The 25,972-nt window shown below is 31.7% G+C and overlaps 2 protein-coding genes and 1 pseudogene across 2 annotated transcripts; 1 reads left to right on the forward strand and 2 right to left on the reverse strand.

Annotated features, from left to right (window-relative positions):
* Positions 1 to 8,335: 8,335 nt before the first annotated feature.
* LOC149543689 (C4-beta,C20-epoxidase-like) lies at positions 8,336 to 9,482 on the reverse strand. Its single transcript, XM_089796313.1, has 3 exons — positions 9,082 to 9,482; positions 8,680 to 9,007; positions 8,336 to 8,587 (listed from the first exon to the last, which is right to left on the reverse strand). Exons 1-3 carry the CDS (start codon positions 9,456 to 9,458, stop codon positions 8,336 to 8,338), a joined length of 957 nt encoding a protein of 318 aa, XP_089652439.1. The 5' UTR covers positions 9,459 to 9,482.
* A 6,655-nt stretch (positions 9,483 to 16,137) lies between these two features.
* LOC149543690 (C4-beta,C20-epoxidase pseudogene) lies at positions 16,138 to 17,259 on the reverse strand (annotated as a pseudogene).
* A 7,278-nt stretch (positions 17,260 to 24,537) lies between these two features.
* LOC149543691 (taxane 9-alpha-oxidase-like) lies at positions 24,538 to 25,712 on the forward strand. The gene is made up of 3 exons (XM_089796314.1): positions 24,538 to 24,929; positions 25,033 to 25,366; positions 25,458 to 25,712. Exons 1-3 carry the CDS (start codon positions 24,538 to 24,540, stop codon positions 25,710 to 25,712), a joined length of 981 nt encoding a protein of 326 aa, XP_089652440.1.
* Positions 25,713 to 25,972: the final 260 nt, after the last annotated feature.

The following is a 25,972-nucleotide window of genomic DNA, read 5'->3' on the forward strand; positions in this document are numbered from 1 at the left end:
AAAAGATCATTATTTTTTCCACCATAATCATCTCTCTACTCTGGTCCTTTTGAAACCCTAGCTAGTCTCATCTTTCTCCTACCTCTTTCTATTTATTTCTTTCACATTGTATTGGCTATTATAACCTCATCTTTTTCCATTTATAATTTTCTTCATCTACAGTTTTCCTCCTCTTTTCTAAATAAAAAGATATCTTTACTATAATAAATTTTATATAAAAAATCGAACACAATTTTTTTCACATTCATATAAAAATTCACTTATGTCATAAAATGAGTCACATGCATATTATCTACAAATCTAATTACTAAAATATAATTAAATAAAATTCTACACACATAAAATAGTGGACTTGAAAAGAATTTTATTTTGGATAAGATGAATGCGGCTAAATCTTCCCCCAACAAGATGCATAAAGTCACATTGAAAACTATATAATTGCTAAAATGTTCTAGCATATTGGTGAATGTCTGATAAGATTGCCTCATTAACTATGAAAAATAATCCAAAAGAGTTTTCAAAATATAAGTAAACCCTACCAAATCAAAAGAAAATAATCCACTCAAAAAAGAATCCAATGTTTGATTGTCTTGCACAATTCTAGTGATCTTAAAAGTCATGTGACTTACTATTCTATCAAAGGTTGATAATTTATTATCCTTCTTGTAAGATGATTAAAATGGTATTGTGCATCGATTAGTTCTCTACCATTTTACTCACTCAAAGTTTACCCATTTCAATAAATCAATTTAATGAATCCTTAGTTGTCACCAATTTTCTCATATAAATCATTCAACAGGGTTAGTCGTCTAGTGTTTCCATCAACCACTATGCATTATCAACTAATTGGAGCCATTATGTGTCTACAAATTTAGGTATTTCCTATTGGAAATGTCCCACATTTTCCTATATATGAGACACATTGTTGTTCTCTTCTACCTATTGCCTAGACAATTGTAATAAATGTGACATTCACCCATTAATTACGTCAACTTTTCATTTGCCAAATCAAAGGATTAACTTATATTTTATTGAAGAGGAAACAAAGTAAATTATACCTTTGTTAGGAACTTAGGAAATTTTCTTGATTATTTTTTAATAGTGGGGTTTCGAGCACTAGAGAACTGTCAAATAATCAAATCCTTTCAAATTCAAATCTCCCATCCATAAAATTTGAAACTATCAAAAATATTTGCTAGAGATATATTCTAACATTATACCTACTTTGTTTTTCTTATGTTGCATGTGTAGAAATTTTTTTGGTAAGCTTTTGTAGGTATTGACATGTTGAAGTTTGCAGAAAAAACATGCTTTTTGATACACTATGGCTTGATTTAGCAACATGTCAATGCCTTAGATAGAGAATTACTAAGCAACAACATTCCTTTGATTTGTAGTTGGATTTTTCTCTCACTGATCATTGCAATACTTTGTGGCTTGTTTGATTGGTTTATTTATTTGATTTTCTTAACTTTGTGTATTTAGAATGTATGCACACTATATTGCAACTTGAGGATCTATGAATGTGTAAGTATTATAAAGTGTCTCAAATAGTGTTAGTTTTACTTTAACTAAAAATAAAAAATATCTATGTTATGAATGTTGAAATACACAACTTGCTTAATTTATAGAATCAACATTATTCTTGGTTTGTTTAACTATTTTTCTTGGCTTCAGAATGTACTCACATTGTATTCCATCTTGAGGATCTATAAATGTGTAAGTATTACAAAGTATCTCAAATACTATTAGTTTTACTTTAACTAAAAATAATAAAAATCTATGTCATGAATGTTGAAATACACAACATTCTTAATTTATAGAATTAGCATTTTGCTTAAAATTGAAAATTCTATCAAGAAAATTTAAAAGTGTTAAATACTTCACTCAATATAAAACTAATAAAATTAGATTTAAAGAAATAACAAAATGACAAAATATGTTTAAATAGAAAGTACTACACACTTCATTCAATGTAAAAATGATAATTAGATTACAAAAATTAAACAAACTACAAAGTATTCAATTTAAATGAGATAAGATGTCTTTGTTTAGTGTATCTTTACTTAATTCTAATGTACTTAATTCTAAGGAAAGCTACATGCAACCCATCTCTAGAATGAGATGAAAATTTATTTGAGAGGAAGATGCCTCTGCTATTATTTTAACTAGCAACTAGGGGAGAGAACCCATGGAAATTTCAAATCACTCCCAATTTTTTACAATAGCTTATTTGGCAAGTCATCTACATATAAGTAAGGTTTCAAGTCCATATCACCAATTATAATGCCACATCAACATGTTTTTTTGGCAAGTTGTCCAAAACAACCCAAATAAAAAAGTGAGACCAATGGCTGATGAATCACATTATTGATTAATTTTTATAGTTAAGGGTACAATTTATTCCATTTTGGGTAGTCATCATTGTACTAACAACTTTATAGTCACAAGTATTGCTACAATGTTGTCAAAAAAATTGGGCATAAAATCAATAAGTGTAGGTATCAAGTCAATAACTCCTATCACAACTATACGAGAATCATGGAAAGTGCACCTAACGGGTCTTGTTTGTATGCAACATCTGGAATTGATGTAAAATCAGGTTGCTTTACTTCATTGTAAACTAATTGAACATTTAAAACTTCTTGACCCTCTACATTCCTTGAACTAGATGCCATTTGAAAAACTAGAGTATATACACACTTCAAAATACGTGACTTAGCTTATGAAGAATACCTTGGAAATTCAATGAACTGGTGTGGGATCATCACTGGAATCTATGCAAATGCTTCAAACTAGCTTTTGAGTTGCCTTCTGCTCTCCTTGTATTCGCTCAAATTTTGAAATGATCAAAAAATGAGTGAAAATCAACCTTATACCCTTCAAAAACCTTGCAATTAATGTTTAGTGCTTGTACATCTATAAAATCAGCATCAAATGATATGACCATCACTCGATAGCTAGTGGAGACTTGTCATCAACTAGCTAACCTGGCAGCTTGACACTAGCTAGTATTTCACTCAGCATACATATAGAACTTTTCATGCTTTGAAACAACATGAAAACTTGAAGATTTAACCTTGAACTTTCTACAACTTCTTGCATCTTCATTCATGTTTATCGATACTTTTTAGTGCTATTTACTTTTGGAATTGATGTATAATATAATACTTTAAGTATTAGTCCCACATACCTCTTGTTTGCTTAGTTTGATGAGGTGTGACCCCTTGACCCATTGGGTGAAGTGACCCCTTCTCTATTTGATGTACTGCAACCACTTTTCTTCTTCCATGTCTTATTCATCTCATTCTTGATGTGTTCAACATCTATCTTTCCTTTGCCTTTATCAAATTCACAACTTGGTGCCCTGGACCTAGTTGGACAATGTTTACTAATATGACTAGTCTCCAAATAGCTGAAACATGTAGTTTGAGTCAACCACCTATTGTAATTACCACTAAAGTGAGTCCTAATGCAGTTTTCAGGTACATGTCCATATTCTTGACAATAGTGATAGCTATATCTTGTATTGTAATTCTAGCTATAATAATTTCTACAACTTCTTAATTTTATTAGCTTGCTTGATTACCATGTGGACTTGGATCTACATCCAAAGGCTCTATGTCCATACTTCTAATAGTTGTAGCAATATCCTTCAAATTTTGTTGCATGCATGGTTCTAGGTTTGCATTCATGTGCTTGATGACCTTTTTTATTGCACTTATGATAGTGGACCACACTCTTAGGCTTAGTGTTTTTATTTTTATTCTTGCTCTTGCACACATTAGCAATATGTTCTTTCTTTCCACAATTATGACAAGTGGGTTTTGAATTCTTACCTTTGTTGTTCCTTTCCTCAATAGCTTTGAATGATTCTCCTTGTTCAATGCTTTTGTAGCCCAATCCTAATGTATCCCTATTGGATCTAGGGGATTTTAGTAATTGCTCAAAGTACTTGATGGCTTCATTTAGCTTGTTGAAACTTTCAAAAAATTCTTTTTCTCTTTTTAGGTCATTCTATAGTTGTTCATTCTGCAACTTCAATGTAGTTATGTCAATGTCCTTGATATTCAACTCATGATGAGCATTCATCATTTGACTTAACGTATCCAGTTGGATGTTTGAGATCCTGGATAGCTCTATTGACTATTCTTCCAATTTGTTTGCCAAAATTCTTTTGTCTTCTTAAATCATGGCCTTGTCTTCTATAGCTTTTTCCTTTTGTTCAATCAACTCACATAGTAGTATAGCTTTTGATTCTTGCTCCAACTTGAGATTTTTTATTTCTTTAGCTTGTGCTTTGTTCTTTTCCATTAGATCTGGAATTGCTACATCAAATTCAATGGACTTACCATCTGCAAATAGCTTTGTGGTGTCAATCTCTTTGTATTGAGTGTCATTTTCTGCTATGGCAATCTCTTTCCTTCTTTTCAAGGAACTCTTTAAAGAATCTCTAGCTTCATTTAGTTGATGCAGTATAAGATGTATCTCGATCTCTTGGTTCTCAATTATCTTTCCCAATTTGTAGACTTCCATTTCAAGATCTTTGCTCTAAGCTACAAAACTTTTTCTTCTAACAACTTAGCTTTGATACCAATTGTTGGAATTACAAATGGGAAACATATACTTTTAAGAGTGGGGGTGAATCAAAAGTTCAAACTTCAGCTATTAAAACTTTCACCATTCATTAGATGCATGTAAAATATGCAGAGAAAATAACATGAGAAGTAAATGCATCTAAAACATGTAAGCAATTGAATACACACACTTGACACCAAATATGATTACCTAGAAACCCTCCAAATGAGAAGGTAAAACTGGGGTGGGGATGTCATCCACAAATCTTCACTATTGTAGGAATAAAGTGTACCCAATTAAAGTTACAATGGTTTTAACATGAAACATGATCTACCCTATGAAAGGCCTGCCTTGTTAAAGGCTTACAAAGATTGTTAAGTCCCACCTTGTTAAAGGATTTTAACCCTCTCTTAGAAGTATATGTTTGCCATTTGGAATTCCAACATTCTCAACATGGCTAGAGAAGAATTATCTATGAGACTGACTTGTAGGTGGTTGTGAATTTATTGAATAGATGGATCCTTGGGGGTGTGGATTGGCATTTGGCTCTAGTTATTTAGTAGATCACTCAGTTATGCAATTCTCTAGATTCTGTGTCTTTTATGCATATCCCTCGTGAGTGGAATAGTGAGCTAATTGTTTGGTTAAATGGGACTCCAAGCATGTGCTGGATTGGAACATTATTGATTGTAGGATGCTTTCCCTTGATTTATCTCAGATGTTGGATCAACTTGTGGACCAGGATAAATCTCTATGGTTCTCTTTGTTTCTTCTGTTGTTCTATTTTCTTTGGTATTCAATAAAATTTTTACTCCTCTTTTAGTTTAATTAGAATGAGATATTTTTAATTTTTTAAAGTTTGTAAGTTATTTTCTAAAGTAACGTGTACAATATCTAAATAACAAAATGAAAGAAATATTTTTTCTTCACTCTAATTGATTAATAATTTGAAATCTTATGGAAAGATAATAGTTTTGTCATTTTGTTCACATCCACTACCTCATTTTAAAAAAAAATTATTTTAGTTTCCACTATTACATAAATACATTTTTTATAAATATTATTTTGATGTATTATTATAAAATTTACTTCTAAACTCATATGATTAATACAAAATTAATTATTACTTTATACTTTTTAATATTTATGCATAGATTTAAATATTAAGTAAATGTTATTTTATATATTTATATTATATTTTGGCATTGCCATTGCTTTTATTTATGTACTATAATTGTATAATTGATTCTATTTCTACACTATATTTTTATAATTAAATTTTTAATATTAAATATTATAACTATAATCGACAAATACTAGCCACTATGTAGAACTTGTTGTATTTTTCCTAGACAATATACTATTGCAATCACTTATTCTTAATGCTCTAACTTGACTAGTTCATTTAGTTGGGGTCTTATAGAAGAAAATTTAATAATGAATAGTTATTAATTCATTATCCTTAATTGAACTATTATAAGTATAGGGGATTTTCCTTTTGTTAATTTTTAATGTAGATATTTATAGTTTCTCTTTTATATTTATTTAAATTTGTTACCAATTTTTAATTTTATTTTTTAATAATTATCACTCCTAATTTTTTTTGATAAACTACATTAACAATTATAACTAATATTCAGTCTCTTATTAAGAAAATACAAAAATGCATTGCCTCCCCTCTAAAAAACATGTTATTCTTTTAACAACATAGGTATGGACATTTTTAATGTCTTAAAATAAATATATAATTTTCTGAACCTTGATAAATGCACAAAAATGTAAAAGATATTTCTTGACATCAACAATTTACTTCAAAATTTATGTTGGCCAAGGCTCCTTCCAATTGTTACTCTTATAATGATTGTGATCTTTCTTTATTGACAGGTTTAGATGGTGTTCCAACCTTAGGGGGCCTTTATCATGGCAGGTCATTGTCAAAGAATGTTGAGATAATTTTTCCTTAATCTTCAAGTCCAAATATGATATTCTAATTGTTTATTTATTTTACATCAATTTTGGAAGTCTTGAAATTAAGGAGGTAGTGTTACAAATTTCTATGTTAACATTTTTTTTAATGAATATTTGTCTAATCAATGTGTGGTTGAATACTTAGGCCCCTTTTTTGTGGATATGTATCTTTAATAATCTATTCATAAAAAAAAATCTATTACTTGTGGTGGAGTATGGAAAGTTATTGCATTGGAATTTTCTTTGTGAAATATTCTATTTATTTAGAAAATAATATTCATGACACAACACACCTCTTTGGCATTAGAGAAATTTTTTGAAACTATTGGACTTGTCCACTTGTGTTGAGCTCTACAAGTAGACAACATCTCATTGTATTTTTTTGATGATAAATTGAATATATTGTAAGAACAAATTAATAACCCAAGTATTTTCTAGAGTTGTCTAGTATTGTATTTATTTTTTATGAGCATTGCCTATAGGAGTTTTACTATAAGTCTTATTTTTGTTGATAAATGAGCCTTTCTTTTGCAGAGTGGGATTTTTACCTAAAAGGTTTTTACCATTTATATCTAGTGTTGTGATTTTTATTTTTTAAATATTTATTTCCACCACATGTTTATGCATTTTTAAATAGTGTAATGGCTTATAAGAATTTTTTGAATCATCTCTCTTGTTAAATATAGCATTTTGAAACATTATTCTGCATTTGGCTTCCTTTCAATTTCATAGGCTTTTACTTCTCACCTTTAAAATTTTGTATACATTTTTTAATAGTTAATTATGTAAACATTTCACTCTTGCTAACTAAATTTTATTAACCCATCTAGATATAACATTATGTATACTATGAAAATCATTTCTTTGAATAACAAGGTAGAATTTCAATGTAATGTAAGTATGAGTCATAAGATAATGTGGTCTAGTCATAAGTAGTAAATCAATGTTTGTATGATTAGCATAGTAATTTAGGGAGTTGAATGGATAAATCAAAATAATTTCTCATTTCAAATTAGTTTGCATAGATATTCTTAAAATTATTTTGTGTACATATTTTATTTGAATTTTTTGAAAGCTTTTGATTTTTCTAGTTAATTTAATTTGTGTGATTTCACATATAGTAATTGCTAATATAAATTCTATTTATTTATTTTTCCTAAATTATTGCAATGTTACCTAATAGATAGGAACAAGTTATAAGAGTGAAGAATAAAATTGTACTAAATTAAATATATTCTTATTTCTAGTATGTACTTGATTCATACAGTTTATAAAGTTCATAATTTTTCTTTATATCTAAATAATAATTTAAAAGTTCATAAAATTTATAATTGATTAACAAAGAAAGATAAAATTATATTTATAAATTGTATCCAACAACAATTTTACAAAGATTTTGAAGCAGTGAAAGGTTTTATAGAAAACAAAAATGAAAACTCAAAAGAATTTATTAAAACTCCAAACTTACAATATGTACCCAAAAAAAACGGACAACACTTTATTATATAAATAAAAGGTTTTGAAAGATCAGAAATGAACGAAAATAAAAGTTTCAATTTTATGGGAAATGATGCTAAAAATAAAAGTCAAAATTTTCCAACTTTTTTTTGTTGTTGTTTCGAACTTCAAACTATGCAGATTATGAAGATCTAATACTAAAATTTTCAGAAAAATTTTCATGATATGATATTTCCTATTTTGAAAATTGTTCACCAATGCTGCACCTTCACAAAAAACACTCAGATGGTTTTCCAATTAAAGAAGAACGAATGAGATAATACTCAAGCGTTCAAATACCCGCGAATTTATCGAGAGCTGTAGCTTTCTCTTTATTTTCTTCGTCAGCCATAATTTCATGCTTGAAATGCTTGTATATGAATGGCTTGTATCGCCTTGGATTCTTGTCGTCCACAAGCTCCTCAGGCGCCCAGATTTCTGAGTCGTCTCGAAATGCAGTGAACAATCCAACTGAAACGCGATCTCTCCAGCCTTTGTAAACAACACGATGCTCTGCGCTGCGGTATCGCCCGTTACTCCACGCCTGCAAACATTTATTATATATCCCTATTTCTTATCACGCCCTAATAATAAAAAGAGACAAGTAAAATGGCGCGTGGAGAGAAAATATTGCACCTTAAGGGAGTCCCCCACATTGACAACAAATGAATGAGGAAGAGGTTTGACATTGAACCATTCGCCGTGCCGAGATCGAATCTGAAGGCCACCAACATCATCCTGGTAAAGAATTGTGAGATAGCACAAATCTGTGTGGGGTTGGAAGGCCACGTCTCCAACGGACAACTTTTCAGATGAATAGCCGTTTATACGCAGTACTGAAGCGTATTTTTGGAAATGAGAGTGGTAGAAAGTATTGACATCTAATCCGAGGCTTGCAAGGATTAATTTCGTCACTTTTCTTTCTATATTTGATAGCGACGAAGCGTACGTTGCCATTGTTTCGCTGCCAAGCAATAATAATATTAGACATGCTAGAATGATTCAGTGGTAAAGAAAATGGAATGATGAATAACATACCAAAAAGCTGGGTTCCCTTGTGGACATATCTTTGAATACACTTGCGCAATTGAAGCTTCATTAGACCAGTCTGCAAGACGAAAGGCCTCATAATTTAGATAGCGGTAGTAAGTTTCGAACGGGGTAAGATTCAAGACTCTATCTTTGACCTCGGTGGGCAAGGACAAGAAATCTCTGCATACATTCTCAGCTCTTCCCACAAGATCTGCCGGAATTCCATGGTTGACGAGTAGGAAAAATCCCCATTCCTCGCAGGCGTCTCTGAGTCTGGTGAGAACGGGATGATCTCCAAGATGGGTCAGATCTTGGGGAAGTTGAGAAATGTCGATGCGAGGGAGATCTACTTCAGATATGGTGGATTCAACGGGTAAAGCCATTATCTATGTCGCTGCAATCAAACAGGAGAAGGATTTGAAGCGTTGTAGCCCTTCGTACTAATCCCTTGCTTTTAACAACTTCGTCCTCAGTTTGGACAACTTTCGAAACATTGGCATCTTCCGGGTAAAGATACCAAATTTCAAGGGCAAAGAGATGCTGCGAAAAGATTCGTAAAGTCGTGCCAACTAACCTTATCTTTTGTTATTTATAATTTTATTTGATTAATATAATATTATTTCCTGGAAGGAATAGGTTTACCAATTAAAACGGTCTGGGAAAGTCCACTATACGACATAATAAGCTCTTAGTAAGCTTATTACAGAGAAACAGTGAGGTGACAATGTTGTTTATTGTCGATGACGATGACCAAAGATAAATTTTTCTTTTTATGATTAAATTAATCTTTTTCAAAATTAAAGTGTTGTCTTGGAAGCTAATTAAAGCTGATGATCTCTCCTCTCGGTCTTCGTGTCTTCTCCCACATTCCTTCCTCTTTTTATATCTTTGTGTCTTCTCTAGTCTGCTACTTATTTTTTCTATGCTCTTGCTCTTCATCCTGATAATGGATCAATGTGTGTGATCTGAAATGTTGATGCTAAAACTTTTAGACACAATCAAATTCCAGAAAAGCTCTGATATTATATATAATTAAAGCTAGTTGTACATGTTGTCAACATTATGAGATATGTACATGTTTTGCAAGTTGTTTCTTTTTTTATTAAATTTGTTGCAGAAGGGAAAGTAGAGTTTGATTGCTTGATTATATATATATATATATATATATATATATATATATATATATATACTTGTATCAAGGTCGTTGATTTTAAATAATGTATGTTTCTTTCCAAGCTTTTATTTTTTGTGTCTTTGAAACCTTCTTTTACATTGCCTTTCATTAATAACTCAAATGAAATAGTTTGTAAATATCATTAAATTTTGCAAACAAATTCGATCCATTTTTTATCTTAAACATTCAAATTCTAATGAAAAAGTTTAAATTTAATCAATTCTAATTTATATGTGTCTCTCAATATTGTCCTATCTACCCCCATACTTCCATTTTATTAAATCTCCTTTATAATTATCACATTCCAATTTTAACTAAATCATTTAATTTCTTTGTATCTATAATATTTCCCATAACTCTCCACCCTTTTGACATTTTTAATTTACACCTTCAACCACTAACTCTGAATAATTTCTTCCATAACAACTTGTTTATCTTGTTCAGTTATCAATCATTACATAATATCTAACCATTACAATATATTGCTAGACTGTTTGATTTTATTTGATCTCCTTTTGTTCCAACTCTTCTCTAATGTTGAAGCTTTTCACCAACTTGTACATTTTTAAACAACTTAAAATTGAATCTAATAATAAGAGATATTTTTTATAATAAAAGGATAAGAAGTTACATATTTATCTTAATGTCTACATTGAAACAACCATCTCAAAATCACTGACAATCATAGCTCAGCCAAAAAAAATTCATTCACAAGTGATGTATGCTACTCAAACTAGAGCCCCTCCAAATATTCCAGTTCCACTTAAGTATACAGTTTGATAGAATATTGATTCCACACATCTTTTGATGAAATGAGATTTGTCTACCTCTTATTGAATCTTTTGAATTTCTATTGGACTTAGAAAGGGAACCAAACAATCTACAAAATCATTATAGCATGCAAGAGATACACACTTTTAAAAAGAACGATGAATTTTCCTCTTGAATCTGCTATAACATGTTAAATAATTTGTTTTTTGTCAATTATTTTATGCACCTACGGAGGTTAAAGAAAGAGTCACTGCAAGATTCCCACCAACAATATCATTTGCTTGAGTGATGCAGAGAGTACCATAAACTTGAACCTTATATATCACATCCTAAAACTTTATAAAATTGATATAAAACAAAGAAGAAAGAAAATTCTTTTAAAAATAACTCTTCATCCAAACAGGTTAACATCTCCATTATTCTAATAATAATAAATGTGTACACAAATTACTAGCATCCCAAAACTAAAAACTTATCTTAGCCATTGTTTGCTTAATTTTAAGATTTCCCCACTAAAACAACTCTCCCTATGTTGATTACAACCTCTAGTTAACTAGATTATAACTAAAAGTCTAAATCTATCTATCCCTATGTAACCCTGAATAATCACTTCCTAAATAGAGCTCTACACCAAAACAATGAGAGGCTAGTCCAAGTCAATTAGATGAGTTGGAATGCAACTTTAGTTAGATTCCCAAAGGAAGAGAATAGCATTTGTAATTGTGATTGGATTAGCTATTAGAAAATGCTCCACATCATTCTCCCCTTGTCTAGAAAGGCTTGAACTATTCAATCCATCATTGTTTGGTTTAGGAGTAGGAATACTTTGATTGTACTTGAACAAATCTTCTTCAGAAACCTAAGAATTAGGAAGAACTCCCACTTCACAAAATGTAGTTTGTAAGAGATGGTTCAAGTAGTCACCAATTTGATACCCAACACTCATTAAATGTGCTCTCTTTTCTTCTTTGGAAGGAGTTTGGTCCAATTGTTATTCTCTTCCTAAATTTTCTCACTCTTTAATAGTCCATTAAAATTTCAAGTTGGATATATATATATAAGTCAGTAACATTAAAGATGGGACTAGAGTCAAAATATTTAGGTAATGCAATTGGATAGGCATTGTCATTTATTTGCTTGATAATTCTAAAAGGACCAATCTTCTTGGGCTTCAACCTGTTGTACACACCTTGGGGATATCTTTCTTTTCATAGGTCTACCATGACTCTCTCCTTCTTCAATTTCCTTTCTTTTACGATGCAAATTTATTGATTCCTTGAACATCTCACTTATGTAGTCCAACTTGAGCCTAACCTACTCGTGTATTTCTAGAATATTTTCTAGAAACTCTAAAGATTCTTGGTTATGATGAGGATTGATTGGAAAGTCAACTAAGTCCAAATTTCTATTAGGATTAGTACCATATGTAATTTGAAAATGAGACATACCTATTGATCTATTGATACTAGAATTATAGGAAAACTCAACTTGAGGCATCACCATTTCCCATCGTCATGGATGATATCCAATAAAAAATATTAGGAGGTTTCTTAAACTTGTATTAACCACCTCTACTTGTCCATTAGTTTGGAGATAGTACACTAAACTAAATTGCAATTTTCTATCCAATATCTTCCACAATACCTGTTGAAAGTGACTTGAGAACTTTGTGTCCCTATCAATTTTTATATTTTTTTGAATAAGAAGCATCCTAACTTCTCTAAAAATAAATGTGCCATGTGACTCACATCAAAAATACTCTCACATGGTATAAAATGGGTCATTTTATAAATATGGTCCACTACTACAAACACTGAATCATTGCCTCTTTGGGTTCCTGGAATCCCCAAAATAAAATCCATAGAGATATCAACCGATGGCCTCTTTGGTACTGGTAAAGGCATGTATAAGCCAGTATTTTGTCTTCCTCCTTTTCTTATTTGACAAGCTCTACAAGAAATAACAAAATTGCTCACATCTATCCTTGTATTAGGCCAAAATAACTTCTTGTTTACTAGTCCCAAGGTCTCATCTCTACCAAAATGCCCACCAATTTCATTTTAGTGCATTTCCCATATTATTTTTTCTCTCTGTCATCTAATGGGAATACAAAGTTGAGACCCCTAAAACCATAAACTTCCAAATAATATGTTGACTCTAAATGAATACATATTGGCATAGGTGGAACTATTGAGAGTTGTCCATAAGTTTCCAAAATAAGGGTCATTGGAATATTCACTTTTCATCTCTTCAAATCCAAACAATCCATGAATCATTACAACTAATAAATGATACGTTCTTCTAAAGGCATCAACCACTATATTACTCTTACATGCTCCTATGTTGCACAAAAAAAGTATAAGATTACAAAAAGGAAGCCCATTTAAGATGTTTATGGGATAACTTACTTTGTTAATAGATATACTTCAAAGCTTGACTTTCAGACATCAACACAAACTCTTTATGTGAGAGACAACATGTCTCAAATATTTCATGGCTTATACCACTACATAGAATTCTTTATCATAGGTTGTATATCTCTTTTTTGTTTCATTTAGTTTCTCACTAAATAAGGCAACTGTTTTCCCCTCTTGGCTTAACACTCCCCTAATAGCTACCCCTAAAGTGTCACATTCAAATATAAATCAAGTAAGGAAAGAATAGGCACATATGTTACCTTCTTTTTTAGTTGATCAAAACTAATATATGTTTCCTTTGACGAGATCAAAGCCTTCCCTTTAGTGCAATCTTTTAATGCTACACTTATGCCACTAAAATGCCCAATGAATCTTTTATAAAAAATTAGTAAACTATAGACACTTCCCACTTTAATAATACTTTGAGGAGCACACAAATAAAGAATGGCCTTAACGTTATATTGATCCATGCTTAAGCCATCAGATGAAATGACATTGCACATAAATACCAACTTGTCTTTGTAAAATTCATGCTCCTTTCATTGTTGATAAGAAAAATTTATGCTGTCAGTATATCAAATATTATCCTCAAATGCTCCACATGCTCCTGTAAGGATTCACTTAAGATTGAAATATCATCTAAATAGACTATCAAAAAATTCCCAATATGCAATCTAAATACATGATTGATTGTTCACATGAAGGTAGCTGGTCCATTGGACAGTCTGAATGGCATCACCACCCACTCAAATTACCCATCTTGATTTTTGAGAGTAGTCTTCCACTCATCACCTTCTCAAATCATAATTTGATGATAGCCACTTCTAAGGTTAATTTTGGAGAAGATCTTGGCAATGGACAAACAATCTATTAAGTCATTTATCTTGGATAATGGATATGATGCTTCACTATAATCTTGTTAATGACTTTGAAATCCATGCAAAGTATCCACTTTCCTCCCTTCTTAGGAAAAAGTAGAGTAGGAGTTGCACAAGGGCTCATAATTTCTCTCACAAATCCTCTCCCCAATAATTTTTGTGACTTGTCTCCTCATCACCTCATTCTCAAGATGAGTCATTCTATAAGTTGCTCTGTTCAGAATTTTAGTAAAAGGAATTAGATCTATTTGGTGAGTAATGCCTCTAGAAGTGGGTAAACCTGCTAGCATGTCACTTGGTTTCAAGTCTAGATATTCTTGCACCAATTCCTACACTTCTAAAGATATCATTTTCTAGCTTGACTTCTCTTGCTGATTTGATTTTGCCTTTTCATGTGGGTAAATCTTATAACATACCTCTCACTAAAATTCTCTTAAAAAATCCTATAATCCTACCATAGATAGTGATAAGGTTGATATTGTTGTTGATCCTTCTTCTTTAAAAGGTGCCAAAATATCTCATAAGTATTCTCTCTACCAAGATGGATCACATTCATATCAAATAGCCAAGGTCAAGCTAGTAACAAGTGAGACATATAAATTGGTACTATGTCACACAACACCTTGTCTTCAAATGGAACAATTTTGAATTAAACTATGTATGACTGATTTACAAGCACACTATGATTAGAATCCAGCCCAAGAACAACTCAGAGTTTAGGTCTGCTTTAAAATCAAGAACCTCAACCTCATCTTTGGTTCCTTGTCTATTGAAGGATTCAAAAAGCCTCTACATTGGTTTTAAGGCTATTGTTCATCATCTTTGTACCAGTGGTTCCTCTTCAGAGTCAGAATTGGGCAACTTGGTCTCTAGACCTTGAAGCCTTTGAAGAATCTCACCCAAGACATTATCTCTCAATGAAGTATTCCTCTTGTTTCTTTGACCCCAAGTCATTTAAACTCGTCTCTGATCCATTTTTAAATTAGTGCTCTAATACCAAACTGATGCAAGAAATACCATAAACCCAAAACTTATATTTTACATCTTGAAACTTTATAAGATTGATGGAAAACAAAGAAACTAGAAAAATCAAGAGAACATCACTCTGCAATCAAACTTATTAACTTCTTCATTATTTTACTAATAAAAAATGTCTTCTAAAATTATCCGCATCCAAAAACTTAAAACTTTATCTCAGCTGTCATCGTCTTTATTCTCAGATTTCCCCACAAAAAAGAACTCTCCTTATGGTGGTTACAACCACCAGTTAACTAGATTAAAACTAAAAGAATAGCTCTATCTATTCGTAAGTAATCCCCAATAATGATTCCCTAAACAGAGCTCTAAACAAAAACATTGAGAGGCCAGTCCAAGTCAACAGGATGAGTTGCGATGCAACTTGAGTTCGACTCCCAAATGTAGGACTAACATTCTGGATTAGCTGTTACACAATGCTCCGCATCATTGAGTTACTTGCCTCACTGAAATTTAGTGCAGAACTGTGGAAGATAATCTTCTTATAATAAGATATAAAACAAAAAAAATTGGACTACAGAGAAGTAAATTCTGAGTATTCTATTCTTTTGGTTAGAACAGTCGGTTTAATTATACCTGTAACTATAATAACCATTTTTTACAACATAATATGATGAAACTTGCGATTGGGTATGCAAAGGCCCCATTTTTCATAGATCTAAACAGTGAACGGAAACATTGCTAAATGCTGCGTTAATTGTCTCTCAGGTAATTAATTTCAGCAAGTGTTTGGTCCTGTGCATGGCATGGCATTGTCTGTTATTGAAAACAAGTGCATATTCCAACGTTATATGGCAAAAACTTTGTCGAGAACCGCGGCTTTGTCTTTATTTTCTTCTCGCACAACATGTTGTTTCAAATGAGAGAATATGAAAGGCTTGTAACGCCTTGGATTGTCATCGTCTACAAGCTCCTCAGGCGCCCGGATTTCCGTCTCATCTGGAAAATTAGTGAAGAAACCAATCGAAATACGATCTCTCCAACCATTGTAAACAACACGATGTTCTGAGCTGCGGTATCGCCCATTACTCCACGCCTGCAAAACATTCATCGCTATTTCTTTTTATGGCGACATATTAAATTTTTGCAACGAGAATAGTGAAATTTACTTACCTTGAGGGAATCCCCCAAATTGACAACAAATGAATGAGGAATAGGTCTGACGTTGAACCAGTCGCCCTCCCGAGATCGAATCTGGAGCCCTCCAACATCATCCTGGTAAAGAATTGTGAGGCAACCCAGGTCTGTGTGGGTAACGAGTGCCTCCTCTCCAATAGATATTTTTTCCCATGGGTACCCATTTATACGAAATACTGATGTGCATTTCTCAAAGTGAGAGTCGTAAAAAGCGTTGGCATCCAACCCCAGGCTTGCAATAATCATTTTTGTGATATTTGTTCGAAGATTTGATACAGACAAAGCGTATCTTGACATCGTTTCGCTGCCAAACGATAATATTAGAGAGAAAAAAGGTGAATTAGCATTGAAAAAACGGTAAAGCTTGAATAACATACCAAAAAATTGGATCCCCGTCTGGGCATATCTTTGCATATATCTGAGCAATGGAAGCTGGATTAGTTGAGTCTGGAAAGAGAAAAACCTCATGATTTTGAGTTCGGTAATAAGTGTTCAATGGACTGGGAGTTAAGATTCTCTCTTTGTCTTCGATGGGCATGGATAATAAATCCCTGCAAACATTATCAGCCCTTTGCAGAATATCTATTGGAATCCCATGGTTGACAAGTATGAAAAATCCCCATTCTTTGCAGGCCACTCTAAGTTTGGCGAGCACCGGATGATCTCGAAGCTGGGTGAGATCTTGACCGTCCAAGTGCTGTGGAAAAGTGGAAATATCGATGACAGGGAGATCAACTTGAGAGGCAATAATGGTTTCAAGCGACGAAGGCATTTTTTATGCTGCTGCAATTACACAAGAGATGAAGTTCATCTATAGCCAAAACATTCACAAGTTGCCAAAAGATTGAATCTTCCAGAGGGAGAATATTGAGGACTAGCATATTTGGATCTGTCTTGGAGGAAGAATCGAAATACCATGAAAAGGAATATCTCAAAGTCAATGCGCGTGCTGTTTAATAAACTGAAAAAATACAAGTTGAAATTATATACTGACAATCGCAAAGTAAGTTGTCTGTGTATTTTTATTAACGTTAAAGAATACTAAGCTAGACGTCTTGATCCACATTTTGTGCTTCCACTGTACATATATTAAAGAGGACAATCAGAAGATTTGTAATCACAATTATAAACGAAAAATAGGAACATAGAAAAGGAAGATTCTTTGAATTTTTATCAAGCTATTCTTATTTATAAAATCTACATATTTATCAAGCTATTCTTATCTATAAAACTGAAAGGAGGAGAAAATCAGAGGAGGTTTTTTATCAAGCTATTCTTATTTACAAAATCTGCATATTTATACATGGCTTGGACGTAATGTGAACAGCTAAAAAGAAATCGGTTTTGAAATTAATAAGAAGCTGCTTAAGATGTAATTCAGTGTGTGCTCATTACAATTAACAATCAGATATTTAGTATTCAAATTTTCGATTGACTGACTCGTTATTGCAATAATTGTAAAATCAGGGAAAAGGGTGGGAAGGAGTCCAGATGGCCCAACTACTCAAGATCACAATTACAGTTCACTCCGTCGACAAAATTGTCTGCTGTCGATCCCAAGAAATTTTAGAATAACTTATTGTTTTTTTAAAAATCAATCTTGTTAACTTAGAAGCTATTAATTTAGAGAAAATAATAAAAAAAAAAGCCCGTGCAGGAAACAATTAAGTGTTGCAATCAATGGTTAAATATGTTTTTTCGTGTGACGTAGGGAAGTGGAAATGATGTGGATTAGCTGGTTTTAGCACATTATTAAAGCAATGTGCTGGACTTTAGCTGGCTGTAGCACATTATATGACGGAGTCAGCATTATGAGATGTACATGGCTTGTCTGTTGTTTAATGCTTGATGTTCTTTAGACTTTTTTTTTTCATTTTATCCTTTTTATTTGACCTTCTCCGAGTGTCTTCTTGGAGTGTTGTTTATGTCTCTGCTGAGTTTAAATTGTAGCTTCACTGCAACTTTGCATTATAATATTATATTTTAATTTATTAGAAGAAATAATTAATTTATATAAGAAGCATATTTTATTTTTTAAATATATTTTCTTATTCACTCACTTTAAAAAAAATGATTCTAATTATTCATGTGATGCCACTCATAAAATTAAATAAGACATAAAAATAAGGAAGACATGAGAAAGCTCTTCATACTACATCTTTAAAAGAATCTAATAATCATCCTTTTTATTTGACCTTCTTTGAGTGTCTTTTTGGAGTGTTGTTTATGTCTCGGCTGAGTTTAAATTGTAGCCCCACCTACAACTTTGCATTATAATAATTTATTTTATTTTATTAGAAGAATGGATTAATTTATAAGGGAAACATATTTTATTTTCTAAATATATTTTCTTATTCACTCACTTTAAAAAATATGATTATAATTATTCATGTGATGCCACTAATAAAACCAAATAAGACATAGAAATAAGGAAGACATGAGAAAGCTCATCATACTACATCTTTAAAAGAATCTAACAATCAACAACCTTCAATGACACTACAACCAAAACAAACGAACACTTGCACAAAAATAAGTTAGGAAGAAACAATCCTCTAAAAAATCCCACAACAAAGCACCATGAACCTTGTGCAACCAAGAACCACTAGAGACCGAAGGACCAATGAAAATCATAAAGGTGAAAGAGCCCCAACATAAACAAGGATAAAATAGGAGTTGGATTTAACATAACACACCTACTTTAAAAGTCAACTACTATTCTTATCACTAACTTTGATACTAGAATCCAAAAATTCCTAAAAGAACAAAAAAAAATCTTGAACACCAAAAGAACAAACCAAAGGGGTAGAACATTCAACCTCCTTTAACATGGGCAATGTTCCAGAACAAAAAAACTTCCAATAGACAAAGGAAAAACTACTAGCTAGCCAATAAATACAAAAAAGCTCTCAAACCCTAATTAGAAAAATCCAAGATAAAAAAAAAAGCCCCCTACGAAGATAAGAATGACAGTTGGTCTTAAAAAAAATTTTAAAAAATGGAAAGTTAGAACCATCAACAACCTCCATCAAGATAATAAAACAATGGAGGCTGGACACAAAGCCTTCTTAGTGAAAAATTCAACTTAGAACAATAGATGTAGCGAAAGGAAGCATGAAAAACCAACCTAGCACATGATCAATGTGTTGCCCAAAACAAACTACCCTTGATAGTCATATTGTGGAAAAAAGGGAGTAAACACATGCACAAAATCACAAACAATGAAAAAAAAGGAGAGGCTATACCTTAATCAGTGCTAAAAATCCTAGCTCTCAAAACTACATCGCAATATTGTATTCTAGGAGTAAAAGATCACTATTTTTTCCACCATAATCATCTCTCTTCTCTAGCTCTTTTGAAACCCTAGATAGTCTCATCTTTCTCCTACCTCTTTCTATTTATTTCTTTCACATTGTTCATTGGCTATTATAACTTCATCTTTTTCCACTTATTATTTTTTCATCTACAGTTTTCCTCTTCTTTTCTAAATAAATTGATATCTTTATTATAATAAATTTTATATAAAAAAATAGAACACAAGTTTTTTCACATTCGTATAAAAATTCGCTTATGTCATATAATGAGTCGCATGCATATTATCTACAAATCTAATTATTAAAATCTAATGAAATAAAATTCTACACACGTAAAATAGTAGACTTCAAAGGAATTTTGTTTTGTATAAGATGAATGTAGCTAAATCTTCCTACAACAAGATGCATAAAGTCATGTTGAAAATTGTATAATTGCTAAAAAGTTTTAGCATATTGGTGAATGCCTGAGAAGATAGTCTCATTAACTATGACGAAAAGTCTGAAAGAGTTTTTAAAATATAAGTAAACCCTACCAAATCAAAAGAAAATAATCCACTCAAAAAAGAAACCAATGTTTGATTGTGTTGCATAATTCTAGTGATCTTAAAAGTCATGTGACTTACTATTTTGATCAAAGGTTGATAGTCTATTATCCTCCTTGTAAGACAATTAAAATTGTTTTATCCATTGATTAGTTCTCTACCATATTACTCGCTCAAAGTTTATCCATTTCAGTGAATCAATTTAATGAGTCCTTAGTTGTCACTAGTTTTCTAACATAAATCATTCAATAGGGTTAGTCATCTAGTTTTTCCATCAGCCACTATGCATTATCAACTAGCTAGAGCGACTGGTATTTCCTATTGGCAATGTCCTGCATCTTCCTATATATGGGACACATTGTTGTTCTTTTGTACCTATCGCCTAGACAATTGTCATAAATGTGACATTCACCCATTAATTATGTTAATTCTTTGTTGGCCAAATCAAAGGATTAGTATATTTTTATTGAAGAGAACAAAAAGAAAGTTATATATTTGTTAGGAACTTATGAAGTTTTCTTGATTTTTTTTTATAGTGGGGTTTTGAGCACTAGAGAACTGTCAAATAATCAAATTCTTTCAAATTCGAATCTCTCATCCATAAAAATTGAAGCTGTCTAAAATATTTTCCAGAGATATATTCTAACATTATACCTACTTTTTTTTTCTTATGTTGCATGTGGAGAAATTATTTTGGTATGTTTTTGTAGGTATTGATATGTTGAAGCTTGAGGGAAAAAAACTTTTTGATACACTATGGCTTGATTTAGCAACACATGAACGCCTCAAATAGTGAATTACTGAGCTACAACATTCCTTTGATTTGTAGTTGGAATTTTCTTTCACCGCAATAGTTTGTGGCTTGTTTGCTTTGTTTATTTATTTGTTTTTCTTAGCTTTGTGTATTTAGAATGTACACAGACTATATTGCAACTCGAGGATCTATGGATGTGTAAGTATTATAAAGTATCTCAAATAGTGTTAGTTTTACTTTAATTAAAAAATAATAATATCTATGTTATGAATGTTGAATTACATGACTTGCTTCATTTATAGAATGAACATTTTTCTTGGTTTATTCATTTATTTTGCTTGGCTTTAGAATGTACGCACACTATATTCCATTTTGAGGATCTATGAATGTGTAAGTATTACAAAGTATCTTAAATAGTGTTAGTTTTGCTTTAACTAAAAATAATAAATATCTATGTCATGAATGTTGAAATACACAACTTTCTTAATTTATAAAATAAACATTTTGTTTAAAATTGAAAATTCTATCAAGAAAATTAAAAAGTGTTAAATACTTCATTCAATATAAAATTAATAAAATTTAGATAAAAAATATAACAAAATAACAAACTGTGTTTAAATAGAAAGTACTACACACTTCATTCAATGTAAAAATGATAAATTAGATTACAAAAATTAAACAAACTACAATGTATTCAATTTAAATGAGATAAGATGTCTTTGTTTAGTGCATCTATACCTAATTTTGATTTACTTAATTCTAAGGAAAGCTACATGCAACTCATCTCTAGAATGAGATGAAAATGTATTCGAGAGAAAGATGCCTCTATTATTATTTTAACCAGCAACTAGGGGAGAGAACTCGTGGAAAGTTCAAATCACTCCCAATTTTTTACAACAACTTATTTGGCAAGTCGTCTAATTATAACTAAGGTTTCAAGTCCACATCACCCATTATGATGCCACATCAACATATTTTTTGACAAGTTGTCCAAAACAACGTAAATAAAAAGTGAGACTAATGGCTGATGCATCACATTATTGATTAATTTTTATAGATAAGGGTACAATTTATTCAATTTTAGGTATTCATCATTGTACTAACAACTTTATAGTCAGAATTATTGGTACAATGTTGTTAAAAAAATTGGGCATTAAGTCAATAAGTGTAGGTATCAAGTCAATAGCTCCTATCACAACTATAGGAATGCCTTAGGTACTAGGTCCTCTCCCCTAATTGTTCCCAACTAATTTCACTTTGGATGCTCAATTTACTATGCAAGATTAAGGGAAAATTTCTCCTTGCACTTGTGGGCATGTGCAATAAGCTTTGTGTACATAAAATTAAATACATACACATGATATTGTTATTTAGTAATGATATTGCTCTAATTCATTTAAAATTCCCTTGATTGTTTGATATTATACTCTTGTAACACTTTATATTGGAATTCTTTAGTCAATTGTGGAGTATCATGACATAAATCTCTTTGCAATAAACTACCTAGATAGTGAAGCTTTTTCTCAGATATAATGTTTTTTTTAATTTTTAATTCTTTTTGGCAATCTCTATTAATTTTATATATGACATTGAAAAGAGAAAGTTATAGTTCTATTATTGTATGTCTTATTAAGCTATATTATTGTATTAAAGTATGCCTAACACATTAAATTTATTGTAAAATATTTACATTATAATAGTTAATGTAAAAACTTGATTTAATTATAATATTCTATTAATGGTGAAATAAAAAAATTCAAATATCAATTTATTAAAAATAATTTCCACATAATCAAATACATGATTAAAATGTCAAATTTCTTAAGAATTGGTAAAAATCTACATTAAATCAATATATTTTCCATGTACTTATGTATGAACATACAACAAGTTATAAATTTGATCATGATTATGGAAAATTATTAATAATATTAATATTTTGAATCATGTTTTATAATCTATTATCAAAATATGAATGTTGAAGAATACAATATAGATATAAAAATGCTCTGAAAAAGAAGAGTTAGAAAAGAGGTTATATAAAAATATAATTAAAAAATAAAATAAAATAAAATAATGACATAATATAACTAAAAGAGAAAGACTAATCTACCAATACTAAATGGTCAAACAACGGAAAAAAAAAAAAAAAAAAAACTTATTATAAAATTTCTATATTATAATATATTGAAATTCTCACACAATTAATCTTCAAATTTGTGCAATAGTCACATTTAGGGTTCCTTTGGCATTGGGAATATGAGTGGAATAGGCATATGTAAATATTTGGGTGCACCAAATCGGAATTGTGAATAGGAATATAATAGGAATACAGATTCCAATTTTGGCCTAAAAATGAGCATTTGCTGTTCTACCTAAATAGGTGGAACTGAAACACATATTCCTATTCCAGTTTAATTTATTTTAGAAAACATAAATATTTTGGTCTATGAATTCCCCATCAAATTTTGGCTGGACAAAGTAGAAAATAACAATATAGGGGAGAGGATCCAGTACTTGAATGGGTTCCAATGGTTGTGATAGAAATTGTTTACTTTATACCTACACTTGCTGACTTGATGTCCAATTTTTTTGACAACATTGCACCAATACTTGTGACTTTAAAGTTGTTAGTACAATGATGATTACCAAAAAATGAATGAAAATGTACCCTTTGATCTAAAAAGTAACCAATGATGTGATGCCACATCAACTGTTCAACTATGGGTACCCTTTATGCACGACTATTGGTCTCAGTTTTTTTTTGGGCTGTTTTGGACAACTTGACAAAAAGCATGCTGATGTGGCATCACAACGAGTGACATGGACTTGAAACCTTAGTTATAAGTAGATAACTCACCAAGTAAGCTACTGTAAAAAATTGGGAGCAATTTGATTTTTTTATGTAGAGTTTTGACAAGAGTGAAGTTAGGGTGTTCAAGTACCAGATCCTCTCCCCTGTATCCAATAACAATTATTTCTATTCCGAGTATCATATTTATCAACTTATGCTTTTCTAATTGTTCTTTATTATAAACTAATTTAACCATCAAACTGAAAAACCGCTTTTATTCCATTTATGCTTGACACAGTTGATTGCAAAGAAACGAACAGATCACAGAGTTGATTTACCATATCCTTCTAATGAACAACTGGCAGGAGATGTTGGAAATAAGTCAACAAATTAATGAGGTTATCACAGTTGGAGTGACGAGCAATGGACGTTACTGATGGAACAAGTAATACTTGCGGTCACTTTCTTTTCGTCACCGCAACACCTACTGCCACCCGATTCCCGATTTATGATCTCCCAAAATCGACGAGCAGTTGACTTTACAATTACACGCGTTTCACATTCTTCCAGATTACATATATATAACTGGGTCTCATGATATTCCCATTCATAACTCTCTGCCTTTGGTTTCCTGTTATCCTCAGCAATGGTTTCCTCGCTTGAAAATGAGGTTCATCTCCCTCTTGTTGATATTTTCCAGTTTGAGATGGAGTTACAAGGAAGTCCGCCAAACGAGCTACAAAATCATTACAACGTCGCAAAGGTGAGGGAAGCTTGCAAGGAATGGGGAATATTCCGTCTTGTGAACCACGGTATTCCGCATAATCTGCTACAAACTGTTGAGTCCGCTTCTGGTGTATTGTTTTCCCTGCCACCAGAAACGAAAGAAAGAGCCGCTGGAAGCTACAGAGAGAGCGGATATGCGAAGTATTCATCGAACGAGAACTTTATCTTCAATGACTTGCCACGCTCCAATTCAGTGCACGAGGTCATTCAAAAGATATGGCCATTGCCGGAGGACGAATCAGCAACAATATGGTACATAATCTTATCTTACCTTGTTTTCCATATCCTCTGATGTTTAAAATTACTCTATTTTTTTCTTTCTTGATACTCTTTTTTTTTCTGTGGCTTTGAATAGCCGCGAGACAATTGGAGCATATGCCTCCGCCATTTCAGATCTCGCCCGAACAACCAACAAACTGATTCTTGCAAGCTTGGGTTTGGACGTGGAGAAGTTCTACCGTTCTGATTTCGAGAAAAACATAGGTAACCTCTTTATAAAGCACTATTCAAGTGAGGGAAGAAAATGTGCAGAGGAGGAAGGTTTGACTCCTCATACGGATGTGTGTTGCTTTACAATCCTTTACCAAGACAATGAAGGAGGTCTCCAGATTAAATCCAAGGAAGGAAGATGGCTGAATGTGACGCCTTTACCCAATTCATTTGTTGTCTTCGTAGGTGACTCTCTTAAGGTGTGAATGCTTGCTAGAGGTAATATCTGATTTGAATTCATAAATTCATGCGATTTGCATAGTTACTGTAGAAGGGGAATGCATTTTGCAGGTATGGACGAATGGAACCTACCAGAGCGCGAATCATCGGGTTGTTTACAGTGGATGGAAGGATCGAATATCGCTGGTCCATTTCATTCAGTTTCCCAATGAGAAGGAAATATGGGCTCCTCCGGAGTTTGTGGATGACGACAACAAGCGGCTCTACAGGCCTTTCACTTTTTCCCAGCTGATGGAGGAATTTGGAAAGAGTTGGGTGTCTACTGAACCGAAATCTATGTTTATTGATATATTTGCTGGGGTCTAAGGTCCGCTGTCCTAGGGGACTCAGGTATGGGACAGCTTAACATCATACATTTAAGAACTCTCGAGTTCTTAGACTAAAAGAGTTAAATAGTTAAAGTTGACTTATTTTTTCAAATTTAATTTCTTCCTTGCAATGTTTAAGAATGGTCTCGTATCAAACTTTTGAAACGTTAAACAATTGAATGATACTCACAGGCTCAAATAAGTAATTGATTTATTTGAAGTAGTAAATACAACAATATCAGTGTGGGAATAGTTTTT

Source organism: Cupressus sempervirens, chromosome 8 (assembly GCF_028749045.1).
Source record: "Cupressus sempervirens isolate cs-2001-9-10 chromosome 8, ASM2874904v1, whole genome shotgun sequence".
Classification (NCBI taxonomy): Eukaryota; Viridiplantae; Streptophyta; class Pinopsida; order Cupressales; family Cupressaceae; genus Cupressus; species Cupressus sempervirens.

What these genes read in the sequence shown, in the direction of transcription:
- LOC149543689 (XM_089796313.1), bottom strand. Translation starts at nt 9,458, where the DNA reads ATGGCTTTACCCGTTGAATCCACCATATCTGAAGTAGATCTCCCTCGC. An exon ending in CAAGGGAACCCAGCTTTTTG is followed by an intron (nt 9,008 to 9,081) that starts GTATGTTATTCA and finishes ATTGCTTGGCAG; the next exon opens with CGAAACAATGGCAACGTACG. An exon ending in ATGTGGGGGACTCCCTTAAG is followed by an intron (nt 8,588 to 8,679) that starts GTGCAATATTTT and finishes AAATGTTTGCAG; the next exon opens with GCGTGGAGTAACGGGCGATA.
- LOC149543691 (XM_089796314.1), top strand. Translation starts at nt 24,538, where the DNA reads ATGGTTTCCTCGCTTGAAAATGAGGTTCATCTCCCTCTTGTTGATATT. An exon ending in GACGAATCAGCAACAATATG is followed by an intron (nt 24,930 to 25,032) that starts GTACATAATCTT and finishes GGCTTTGAATAG; the next exon opens with CCGCGAGACAATTGGAGCAT. An exon ending in TCGTAGGTGACTCTCTTAAG is followed by an intron (nt 25,367 to 25,457) that starts GTGTGAATGCTT and finishes TGCATTTTGCAG; the next exon opens with GTATGGACGAATGGAACCTA.